This window comes from Gobio gobio (genome assembly GCF_949357685.1).
Source record: "Gobio gobio genome assembly, chromosome: 1".
NCBI lineage: Eukaryota > Metazoa > Chordata > Actinopteri > Cypriniformes > Gobionidae > Gobio > Gobio gobio.
The window spans coordinates 43,841,540-43,855,234 of NC_137097.1; the positions used below are offsets into that span (position 1 = coordinate 43,841,540).

At 38.2% G+C, this 13,695-nt stretch overlaps 1 protein-coding gene across 1 annotated transcript in view; it reads left to right on the top strand.

Annotated features, from left to right (window-relative positions):
• Positions 1-11,827: 11,827 nt before the first annotated feature.
• Positions 11,828-13,695, top strand: part of maptb (microtubule-associated protein tau b) — a gene marked incomplete at its 5' end in the record, with an annotated part of 14,402 nt that continues 12,534 nt past the window's right edge. Inside the window, one exon of the mRNA XM_079810555.1 lies at positions 11,828-11,892. Within this exon, the coding sequence (XP_079666681.1) occupies positions 11,828-11,892 (65 nt within the window). The remainder of the gene's footprint in view (positions 11,893-13,695) is intronic.

Consider the following 13,695-nt stretch of genomic DNA (forward strand, 5'->3'; position numbering starts at 1 on the left):
ATTGGAGATTCTGACCTCTGTAACACCACATGGGGCTTTTGTCTGGGCGACTCTGCAAATAATAATAATTTCGAATAATAATAATAAAATAGTGTAACATTACACAACACTACTTTTTCTAGACTAATAAATAGAGTCAGCAAGCCTGGATCGCATATTTAATACATTTTCTCTGTCCTATACTTCAATTTACTCGTAATTATTAAACATGAGCACATTTCTCCCCGTTTTGTTATTTGTATGAGGATGGACAGACTTAATTCTGCATTTTCAAGGCAGCGGACACACCTTGCTCCCCCGCCCTTCCCGTCTGTCTCTCTCTCTCTCGCGCACCCTCTCCCGCGTCCTTTCTCTCTCCATCACATCACGGCTGTTGCTCTGCCACACTCTCTCATCACCCGCGCCCATTGTTCGCTTCGTAAGTACTGTCTCTTTTTGAAAATAAACATTCTAAATGTGAAAATCTTTACTGTAGCGTTTGGAACGTAACGGTCGAGATCACGTCTGCATCTCTTTACTTCCTCCCCCACGCCCATCTCTGCTGAACATGCCATGCCTGGCTTTAGCCCGACGGCACTGTCGCCTTCATTATGTAGGCTTTCATTTTTATAGCCTAATATTTAAAGATTACGAAATGACATTTGCGGGTGGCTTTATAGCGGATAACGCGTGGCTATTTCTGGAGAAGTTCATTTCATCGATATATAGCCTAACGGTCGGTTGGTATTCTGTCGGCGAATGGATGCAAACCTGTCTGTGCATATCATAACACGTGATAGGTCTATTGGCTAAACCTAGTTAGATATGTTATTTATTTCTTAGAAAAATATTTTGGGATTGTTTTAGCTTCAGTTGGACAAACAGAACAAAAAGGAACAGCAAGGGATGTAGCCTACAAAAAGAATCGAGGAGAATATTAACCAGTTTTTAACATTTATAAAACCAAATATCCCAGTAAATCAGATGGCAAATTCTAGGTCAACTAATTTTTTTTGTAGTTAATACCTCAGGTCCTTAGATTTAGGATGTCATTTGCATTCTGCGAGTTATAGAATAAAAGCAAAAAAGTTAATATTTAAAAGTCTAGATGGAGGGGTTGCTTTCGCATAGATAAAATACAGATGCATAATTTGCCCAGATGACGACTACAACTACAGCTTCATCAGTATTATTCTGGTAGCAATTGAGACACATTGAACATTTTGTAAATCAGTTTACAGAATGGGCAATGAATTAAGTGTGTGTTTTCCTGTCAGCCTGTTACTTGCTTCAGTTTCACACTGTTGGTCACTTTATAATTTTAGAACAGAGGAGGATGGATGGACTTTGTTTTGAAAGGAACACTCATTTTCCAACTCCCCTAGAGTTAAACAGTTGAGTTTTACCTTTTTCAAATCCATTCAGCCGATCTCCGGGTCTAGACCGTTAGCATCTCGCTTAAAAAATGACCAAAGAGTTTCGATATTTTTCCTATATAAAATCCTATATTTAAATACAATTCCTATATATACATTGTGTACTAAGACCGACGGAAAATGAAAAGTTGCGATTTTCTAGACCGATATGGTGAGGAACTATACTCTCATTCCTGTGTAATAATCAAGGAACTTTGTGCAGTACCATGAGTGCAGCGGCGCAATGATATTACACAGCACCGTGACAGCTTGCACAGGGAGCGTGCTGGGGACTATTTTCAGGCGCTGTGTATTGTACACTGTAAAAAAATTATAATCTTCCCAACTCAAAATTTTCTAGTGACTGGTCACATCTAAAATTTTCAATTGGCCAAATTGAATTTCTGTGAACTGAATTTTATCAATTGTGGCAACAGTCTGTTAACATGGGCTCAATTAGAAATAATATGTTGAGCCAATAGAAAAATGTAATTTACCAACACTGTAAAAAATGTCAGGCCTCTCCAATTTAAAATTTTCTAGTGACCGATCACATCTAAATTTTTCAATTTGGCCAACTAAAAAATTTAGATGTGATCAGTCACTAGAAAATTTTGCATTGGAGAAATGTTTTACAGTGAAACTGTGTGGTTGGTCCAATTAAATATCTTAAATTGTAGTAACAATTATTTATTTCTCACTGTCCCAAAAGACAAAAATGACTAAAAACAAATATATTAAGCAAAATACAGAAACAGACAACAGGGTTGACATTTTATCACATTACTTTATTAACAAGTAAATTCCAACACAGGATATTTGGGTGAAAATACCTTATTTTCAATAAGGAAAAACTCTGAATACATTCAAGAAGTCTTCTGCATAACAGGATGTCATGGTGAAGAAAACGCGGCACTGCAAGCTAAAAACCTGCAAATAAACATTAATGTTTAGATGGAAATGATCTCAAGCTGACTAGCTGAAGCTAAACCCATTAATAGACACGGTACTTCCTTGAAAATAAATTCCAGCACAGCTACAACAACCATGAAATGACTCTCACAATAGATAATGCTTTACACTGAACTCTGTTAGAGAGCTACACATGGCAATATATCTGTTCAATAAAATGCTTTACTCACCTGTTGAGTAATAAAAATTGCCATCACATCGCTTTTACAACATTTCAAATCCCTCAAAAGCCAAGCCATCTTGATCTTCAAAACATATTTTGGAAGAACGATTGATTGTGTATTGACTTTTGACTTTTGAAAAAAAAAAGTCACGTTTAGTGCACCTTTAAGATAAGACCATGTGAAGATATATGACGGTTGCATCTTTCTGAACATTGCTTGTAATGACTGCATCAAAATTGACCTTAGTTCATTAAAAGTCATTTAATCAATATTGTCAATAAATTCTGACCTCTGAAAACATGAATTACATTAGAGTATGTAGTTATAGACTACGCTTCATACTATATTTTGTTAGAGGGTCTCCACAAGGGGGGTGTGAGCATTAGGGGCCACTTTGATTTGATTAGAAGAGCCATTATTGCCCAATCAGATCTCAGGAACTTCCGGGGATATAATATGCATCTGGAGTTACCGGAACTGCTCATTATTGGCTACAACAAGCAACAAACCAGATTCAACATGTTTTTGAAGACAGTGAGACAGTGTCTCTCTGGTCTGGTAGGCCAGATCCCATGCAGTGTGCACTGCAGTCCTGGACTCCCTGATGCACCATGGCAACAGATGACTAACTTCCTGTGTGCAGCGGCTGGAGATTACAAAAATCTGTCTTGCACACACACACAAGCTGATTTCAGAGAGTTAATACATCTTATACTCTCTATATTCAAGCTATGTTAATGTCTGTGCCACACAGCTATCTGCATCCACACACATTTTGTTGCTGGATGTATATCACCAGATTGACATTTTCCTCTTCATGCCAGCATCTGTACGACACATGTTCACATAAATGCCAACCGTCCTTTTGGGGGACTGAATATTTTGATATGCAAAGTGGATCACGCTGTTATCTGCAGCAATTTCATCTGGCAGCGTGACCATTATTTCAAGTCGGCCAGAGTCCGCGCACACAAACACACTGACTGCTCTGCCAGTCGGTTAATTTAACGTCCAGATTCAGTTCAGTGAGGTGTGATCTGAACTCTTGTGGAGAGACTGGGCTGCGGGTCCAGAAACCACATGGCAGATGGGAATGCTCAGTCTCTCGGTTAGATCAAGAACATCTCTGCGGTTTGAGCAGGTGTGACATGGGCAAATCACCACAGCGTGTTTATGCATAAGGTTTAATGCATTCTCGTAGTAATACATTCACGTTCCTGACTTTATTCATCATAATAATGTCGTTCTGAGCACTTTTCTGTAAGATTAAATAGAATCTGCTAAATCTTGTATGAGCGGCTTTGGGTTAGTGCTTCTTAAAGGGATAGTTCACACACAAATGAAAATTCCCATAATTTACTCACTTTCATGTCGTTTCAAACCTGTATGCCTTTCTGTGGAACTCAACATGTAAATCATTTTGTTACATGAAGTGAATTAGGAATTAAGCAATCAAGATAAAAAATGATCAAAAAAGCATCACGACTCGTGCACTATGCTCCAGATCTTCTCAAGTCATACACTGCACTCTGTACTGTAAAAAATGATTTTCTTTTTGTTGTTGTTAATAAAACAAAGATTGTTGGAGTATGTATATAATACATAATTTCAGTCTTCTTCAAAATTTCACATTTAATTCTGTGTGCATTTTCTTAGTAGCCTAATTCCTACACCATTTTCTTTTTCAGTGTGTCTAAGGAGCATACCAACTTATAATTATTTCTTTATTAGTCATTATTCATTATGCCAGAGCCTTGGTGTGTTCATTAAATGATGAACCATTTGTGAACAAATTATTGTTTTAAATTCAGTGAATCAACTGATTTGTTCAAGAATCAGAGGGATTTAGTTCTCACTAACTCAATGATCCAGTCCCACAGGATATCAGTTCACTGGAGAGAAGATTCATAGTAAATAACCACTTAAATCCAGTCTCTTCCTCACACAATGCTATCACTTGATTTAAGAAGACATGGAATATAATTCAAGAGTTGAGTGGACACATTTATGGTGCTTTTTTATTTGTAATTATGGAGCTCAATAGCTTCAGTCCCCATTTGCTTTCATTATATTGAAAATAATGGGCAGAATATTCCTTACATTTTCATTTTTCAAAACATTTTTGGTGATTTGTAGGTGAACTATCCCTTTAAACAAATTAATATGATTTTGGGGTGGGGCAGTGAAAGGATAAGATCTTAACCACTGGAATTAGTGTTTACCAGTTGATCTTGCTGGCTGGTGCAAGCATGCTACATTACTTGAGGCAATACTGAACATTTTCTTGATCAGGCACTTGGCACGTGGAGACATGCAGCTATTACCTTCACTGATCCTGCGGGAACAGAGAGAGAGAGAGAGAGAGAGAGAGAGAGAATGAGAAAGAGACAGACTAAAGGGTGGAGGCATGAGATGGAGAGATGGCTGTACACTTCTGAAGTGATGCTGCAATCTGCGCTGCTAGCTGAGATGGACAAAACTAGGTCAGAGGCAGAGAGGCACCCAACTGTGTACGGACAGGGAAGCTTGCAGTGTTTCCTGGCCTTCGACAACTACCAAAGCGCAAACACAATATTTACTTTCTCTACAAATTGTAAAAATATTCAATGCTTTTCATGCTGAGCTGCCCTCAGGAAGTAGTTTCACTTGAGTGGACTGAACTTCAGTTTTGTTTTTTGCTGCTTCATTGTGGCCGAGGCATTCCAGAACCATCTCCTGGACACTTCAATTACATTGCGCACAGGGCACTTATGTAATTGGTCTGCCTGAAAAACTCTTGAGAGAGACCCATAAATTTAGTGAACAGAACATAAACGCTGAGTTGGAGAGGATAGTCTGGCTAATTTAACCCTTAGAATCTATCTAGGCTGTTAAAGGGGATGGATGATAAACAAGCTAGTATTTTAGTTACAGGACAATGACCTTCCAGATATGGAGCTGCACTCAGAGTAAACCCACATAGTGAGTGGATTTAAGATCAGACATTCACTGGTCTAAGGATTAACACCAAGGTCTAGACTCTAGATAATCCTAGTCCATTTGTCTCCAGTCTGTTAACCCGAACAACTATTATGATGTAGACCCGACAGATTTTTGTGAAGAGTACCCCTTTAAAGGGATAGTTCACTCAAAATTATCCCATAATTTACACACCCGCAAGCCGTCCTAGGTGTATATGACATTCTTCTTTCAGTCTGAGTGATTTTAAAACATGTCCTGGCTCTTCCAAGCTTTATAATGGCAGTAAATGGCAGCCCAAAATTTGAAGCCCAAAAAAGTGCATTCATTCATTGTAAAAGTAATCCACATGGCTCCGGAGGGGTTAATAAAGGCCTTTTGTAAGAAAAATATCCATATTTAAAACTTTATAAAGTAAAATATCTAGCTTCCGGCGGACCTTCTCCTTCCGCGTTCAATTCAATTCAAAAGTGTAACGCTTCTCGCAGTTCAAAACGCTTACGCTATGTCCGACGTCATCGTCGTGTCAGTTACGTTTTTTCCGTAAATTGAATACGGAAGGTGGTCTGGCAGAAGCTAGATCTTTAACTTTATAATGTGTTAAATATGGATATTTTTCTTACAAAAACCCATCGATTCACATCAGGAGGCCTTTATTAACCCCCCGGAGCCATGACCGCTGGATGGCGGTAAAGCAGTAAAATGAAACCAAACATATTGTGCATCTTAAAATGTTGGGCAAGACTTGATTTTATTGATTGGAGAGTGATGAGTGATCTCTATATGACAGGTTGTTGGAAAGGAGGAGATGAAAAATAAGAGAGCTTTGGGACATCAGTCAATAAAGTGTTCAGGGCAGGCAAGTTATTACATTTTAAAAGATTACAAAGACGATTTTCCTTTGGAATAACATGACCAGGTTAACGGTTCTCAATAAAACCAGGAATGTTTATTAAGAAAGAAAAGATAGAGGTTAAAACTTTCATTTTATGTTGACCTTAAGGAAAACCTCAATGTATTAGAGGCTTGGAAGATAGACAAGCCACACTACATAGACAGGTAATGGAAGACTGCAAACAGATCGATTACGAATAATGAATTGTAAAGCCACGAGGGGCTAACATGGTAATCCTCTTATTAAGACATTAACCTTTATTAGGCAGCAAAGATCAAGATTTCTGGTACATGGATTATGAACCTTCTGAGGGACCAACCTAGTGAAATGATGGTGAACTTATTGTGTTTTTGTGTGTGGGAATTCACCATATCGACCTGCTGGATTGGTTGCCGTGGAAGCAAGACACATCCTCATAGGTCTTCATATAATTGCTCACCAGGTTTTCTTCTGTTTGTTGTTTGGCTTATATTTATTGAAGATGGCTGCTCTATTGATTTCCCCTGTTATTGTATCAGCTGGGATCTGTAAACATCTGCACTTTCTTCACATTCTCTAGGCTAGCAGGACGTTTGCCTCATTTTCTGCCCTTGCTACGGTCTGTACATTTTACTGAGAGGGCCTAATTACAGAAAGAGACATACATGAGGTTACATGAGGTTATGGAGCGCCTGCATGTCCTCAAGTTGCGGCTCACATACACCCCTAACTCCGGGTATCTGGTGTGCAGAGTTTGACAGATGGCCATTTTTCCAATTGAATGAGCAAAAGTCGAGTCAGTTTAGCAGAAAAACGGCCGATCCACACCACACCAGGACCACTGACAGGTTACATAGCGTCAAGTTTAACACGCATCACTGGATCAATGTCATGCCATATTGAAAACTGGCCACTGGTTCTTCAGTATATGACGATGTTAACCACATTTATGCCTGATATTAGCATCCGATCATAGGTGGACAGCGTTAAACTTGTCTAACTATGTACGGCTTTAAAAGAAGACAAATGCCTGATTAAAAAGGCTCAAACAAAAGGCCGTGCCAAAAGGTTTCATTCACATTGCATCTTATTCTGTTGAAGAACCACCAACTTAGAATGAGACAGAATGACAGCCATGTAATGTGACTAAACAGTTTGTTTTGTTTAGAGTGGGAAATGGAAATTTACTGAGAGACTGCGTTCGCTCACAAAATCACTGAAATATAGTTTTCCCTTCAACCACATACTATTTCCATCACATTTGACCATTGCCATGTCCGATCAGATTAGAGCTAACCAAACTGAGAAGGTCATCAGATGGTCAGTGAATGGTCTCTAGGTGCACCGTCTGAGACTAGTGGCTACATGGATGCAGTGTCGTGCTGCAGGATCATTTAACACAGTGTGCTCAGGCAAAATAACGTGATCTGATGAGTGAGGACAGGGCTGAGTGCAGTGAAAATACCCACGATGCCCCAGTCCTCTAGATGTGATGGCAGCCAATTGCACTGTTGCGGCAAAATCAGTGAAAGTCCCTCTAGAAATCTGCTGTATCATACAGTTGCAGGCTCTGTCTGTGTGTCTGTCACTCTTTCTTTTCTCTTGCCTGCAGTTCCTTTATCCTTTCATCCCTGAAGTGCTCTCTTTCTCTGTCCTCCTCCCTCTCTTTTTCTCGCTCACTGAATTCTTTCCTCCTGCTTGTTTCGTCTTTGTTTCTCTCTCTCTTTTCCGCCTACTTGCTCTTGTCCTTTCAGCTCAGAAACTCTCACACATTCCCTCTCTGTCTCTCTCCGTTTTGTCTTCCTCATCACTCACTCTCTTCTGCTCGCTGTTTACTGTAGGGTTGAAAGGGTAGCGCAGGGCTCAGCAATAAGGTTTTTGTTTTCGGCAGGTCTGGGCCAATAATTCAGATTTATACCTTCTCTGCCAAACTTTTCACTAGCGTATTAAATGTGGTGTGAAATAGTGTATAAAATATAAACTCATCTCTTCCGTGAGCACTTAACGTCATCTTAAAAAAACAAACAAAAAAACAACAACAACATTTTTCCTCCATTTCCGCTCTATTCTAGCTTATGCTACTCTAAGCAAAAACATAGCATTTCAGGCACTTTTTGTGATTTTTTGCCTCGTCATGACGGCTCGCTTCCTTTAATCCTCAGTTGTAAGTCGCTTTGGATTAAAGCATCTGCTAAATGAATAAATGTAAAATATAGAGAATAAAAAACATGTGCCAGAAAATGTATATTTTCATGAAATCTTTTTTCTTTATTTTTTACAATACATAAAATAAATAAATAATGTAATAAAACAAATTAAAATAATATATTTAAATGTTCATATATTTTATTACAATTTAAGTTTATATAAATAATAATTATATCTTAATAAAATAAACTAGCAATGATAGCAGAACATTTTACAGCTATAATATATCCATGACAGCTATAAATTATGGTTTATGATGCAAAACATTACTGACTGATTTAAAGTTTTAAACCCATTCTTCTTTCCTAACAATTATCTTACAAATAATATGTTAATAAAAAAGGCTTATAAAAGCTCATGTATTTTATTGGTAATTTTTTTCCTTTTCTTTTTTAGAAATGCATTATTCATTGTACTTTTGTTCGTTGAACTAGATTTTTGGTGATGGTCAGTACATCACTGTAAACCAAATATTTATATATTATATATTAAGCCATTAAAACATCTAAATAATGCAGTGACAATGCAATAGAGCTCTGGAATATAATCATTTTAACTATGCATGGCAACGCTGATGTGAACAATTCTGCATTAAGTATTCTTATTAAAAGCTATATTAATAAAAATGTTACGTATATGACCTTCGTATGCAAAGCATGTTTCGGTTTAGTTTTTTATGAAATGAACATGCATGAATGAGAAAAAGTGCAGGATATGCTTGATGATATAGTGTGTTACTAAGCGCAATAAGCCATGAAAAATATCTATGCGTTACTCTGCGCTGACTGACACCTAAAGTGAGCGCACAGAAAGACAGCATGCAATATCTGCTTATTGCACTTACATGGTCAAATAGACAAAGAGTTATTTCAAAATATCTGATGTGTAACATTATATTAGATCCGTGCATTAGGTCTTAATGTAATACACCTGCTGCTGTCCGTGTCATTAATGTTAATCAAACATCAAGAGGAACTCACTGCTCTTGACTGAATAACTTTTGCAGTGATTATTTTTACATTTAATTATTCAATTTCTGTATTTTTTATTTGAATGCTTCTGTTAAATAGATGTGAAATTAAAAAAATATATATTGTATTATATTCTATTTGATCTACCGTTTGTTCTTATTTTTAGTTACACAGATAAAATAACAAAAATAATTATATTGTGATTATTCGTTTTTATAATCGAATGGTTACTCTCTGAATCGTAATCGAAACAAATCGTGAGGCAAGTACTGGCCAAATAAAGTAAGTAACATTTCTGTCAAATGGCCCAAAACTCTGACAGCATACCATCTTTATTGATGATCTGTTCTGTTGCATTTGTGTATTGCCGCCCCCCCTCCCCCCATTTTTTCTCTCAGTCTTTGTTTCCCTTTCACCCTCTCTTTTTTGCCCTCTCATTCTCTCGTTCTTTCTGCAGTAATGTGTCCTGAATATTGATGAGGTGAGAATTGCCCGTCCCTGGCTGCTGGCCAGCTCACATTACAATTCTCAGCCTTACCCCTGCCCACTTCAGTAAGGGCCACCCCTTACTAAGACCATGTGTTGTCTTTTAAGAGCCCTCCGCATTCCCAAATCTACCCTTTATAAATCCACCTTTACCATCCGTCTCATTTCGGTGTTGCCCTTTCTGCTCTGTGCCAACCCCTTAACCACAAAAAGAGAGAAAGACATCCATCGCTGGGCAGAAAGGCGTAAGCTTCTTAAAGGGGCATTGACATTCTGCCTGCACTGCCCAGGAGGGATCACAATCATTCAGGTCAAGTGCACCAGCACGCTGAGCACAGTGAACAGCGACTGTTGCAAATCTGACTTTCAGCCAGAGGTGACCAAACTGCAGGAGCTCAAAACTCGGGCAGCAAATTCACAATAGACTGCGTTTGAAAAGAGAGAAAACAACATGAAATCTCAAATTGCACCGTTTACTTTCTTAATACACATTCCTGGTCTTAATATGTTATTCTTTGTCCACGTAATTCCACAGAAAGGAAATGTTTGTCTCTGCAATCTTTTATCAAGATGTAATACCTTGCTCCGCCAACAAAATGGCTTTCTTTGTGGTTGACGTCATCAATCCCTCTTGTTCTTCAGCCCCATCTGGTGCCCACTTATCAAAGTTGATTCCCTATGGATATAAGATCAATTGTTGACGATGGAAATTTCACATGCTTTTCATAAGCATGGCTTCATAGCCTCCTAGCAAACACGGAATCACATATCAAGTAAACACATTTCCCTGCTGTCCAGACCAGCATGTGCTTCCTCAGGCTATTTTATCCTAGTTGATGCCCTTTTAGTGATGGTTAAGTTGGTGAACCATCACAGCCATGTTGTTTGCCTGCAAAACTTGGTTGACCATCATGGGATTGCAAGTGAAGCTGATTGGCTGACTTATTATTCAAGGTAGTTAAAGCAAAGTTCAACATGAAAAAAGCTTTTTTTTGTAAGGTTTTACTCACCCTTGTGTTGCAGGACTTTATTTCCCCTGTGGAACACAAAAGGAGACAATTAAAAAAATTTCATACTGCTTTTAAAATACTATGAAAATAATAATCCATATGGCCCCAAGTGTGCTATATTTTTTAACTATGTGTGAGGAACAGACAAAATGTAAGTCTTTTCATAGAAAATCAATTTGGAGCGATGTGAGAACGTGGCATTTGGCAATAGTGATGTCATCTAACACAATGAACTTAGACACCATGAAACAGATGTTAAAATCATATTTTCTCCCCTATTGTGACATATATCCCAGTGAAACGGCTTCTTCAATGAGAAAAAAGGTAGGGCGGGACTTGATTTTGCCTCTGGGGAACTGATTGGGAGGGATTATTGTCATCAGAGAAGAGCTGTTGTTGCGAGGGGGAGGGGACATTACTATTTTTGATTGAAGATTACCAAGGCACATGAATTTAAAAAAAAATTATGCCAGATAAATAATTTATAATAAACACTGAAATATTCCATAAAAAAGTCCTGCATGGGCCAAATTAGACATCTGATGGGGACACCAGCGTACCAAAACCGTAAACGCATCATCTGCTGAGGACCAACTGCTGGTCCTTTTTTATTTTTGAGCATTTCAGCTGTTTCTCCCCAGTTCGTGTTTTGCAACAAACATTCTTGGTGAATAAATCAGTCCCGATTGATGTAGTGGCGGTTTCCACTGATTATCTAGTTCTGAACTGTCTGGTTGCAGATGGTTTCTAAGCTCTGTTTACTGATATCACAGCCTATTCTGAATAATGCATGAAGAACCTGCGGGAGTCAGGACTGAATTTGCACTACTGCTGCCTCAGGGAAACCCAGCTTGTGTGAGTTTATTATGAAGGTGGCAGATTTCCACTGGGGAATTTTGAGGAAGATGCTACCCACTTCAACACACTTGTGCAGTCATGGTACTGGGAATTAGGGTTGTGCCCGAAGCTGAATACTATGTTCGGAAAGGAAATGACGCATTCTACGGTGCCCCTAAAGGGACATGATGATGGAAAAAATTGAGAAAAAAAAGTAAATGCTTTCGCATTCTTTCGCAATTATATAGTTGGGTAATTGTATTGTACTTTATTTACAGGCATCAGGGAGCCGCTATAAATATGTTTTCCATATATTCCATCTATGTTTTTCTATATTGTTTTCCAATTCGCCATCATGCCGTGTATGGGGAGCCACGTTACTGACCATGTATTTTACAAGATAAAATATTTGTACACCAAATCCAAATGTCAAACACCAAATGTTCTGTCAGTCATCTCACCCTACTATCTTCACGTGATAAGTGAAATCTGATGTACTGTAATGCAACTTACGCAGCAAGCTTAACCATGTCCCTTTAGGGGCTCCGTAGAATGTGGTTATTTATTTTCTGTGCCTTTCCGAATTCGGATTTAGGCTTTGGGCACATCCCTACTGGGGACAAAACACCTTAATTTCAAAGTATAAGGGAATCTTTCACTTAAAATATTAATGTTGTTCCAAACGTATATGAAATTGTGGAAAATGAAAGGTGAAAATTTGACAACGGTTTTCCATATTCTTTGCCATGCATTTACAATAAATGGGAACCAAAGCTTCCAAGTGTAAAAATTCTACAAAAGAACCATAAACTGGTCCATCCTTGACTTAGTCATATAAGTGTACAAATGGAAAAATATTTATTTTTATTTTTGGATGAGCTATGCCTTTAAAAAGCTATTTTGGCTTCTGATGTTGTTCCTTCCTGCTGGTCACTGCTGACTTTAAAAATGATGTAATTGACAAATGTAAATCCACCCCTGCAGCTTTGGCACCATTTTCAGCTCCACAGCGCTTCTTGCCTAAAACACTTTGAAACTTGGTTTTCATTATGACCCCACATCCAGATGACCTTGCTATGCGATCTCAGAGCACAAGCAACGCATTCTGGTGTCCGATTACATACACGTGGGTCATCAACAAAAAGGATTTATGGGATGTGACAGTGTTGCATGTGAGCCATCTATTCCATTTCGACAATAATGGAATTCATGTTTATAGGTGTCCTGTGTGAAAGTGATGGATGAGAGTGTTCACTTTACTGTCTCGAGTGTGGATTTACAAATAGCTCTGCTGGGACTACATAAGTTTAATCTTCTTTGTACAAAGTATAAAGCAGAACTGCTAAAAGGAAAACCACATTCTTAGTTGTAACAGGAAGCACACAGCACAGCACATCAGTAACCATACGTAAAATAACAGGATACGGTTTCCTCTGGGTGTGCTTTAAGAGAAAAGGAAATCCCAGTGCCATCAATCCCTTTCATTTTAACCAACCGTCTTTTAAATCTGTCCCTGCCTCCCTAACCAACTAACGAACAAACTAACTAGTAGTCATCATAGTTTTATCAGAGTTAAATAAAGGTTACTAACAACAAACTTGCTAACAACCAACCAGCTAACTCGTACAGTACATCTATGTAAGCTTTTGTATCATATATTGTGTTGGTATCAAGTTATGTCTTTGCTCCTGCCTGAACTAACTAAAACATTGTTTCATTGTAGACTAGTTAAATAACGGTTACCACAATGTAATACCATAGAATTGATATTAAATCGACACCATACAGGGTCTGAATTTCGGACCGGGATTGCGAGTATTG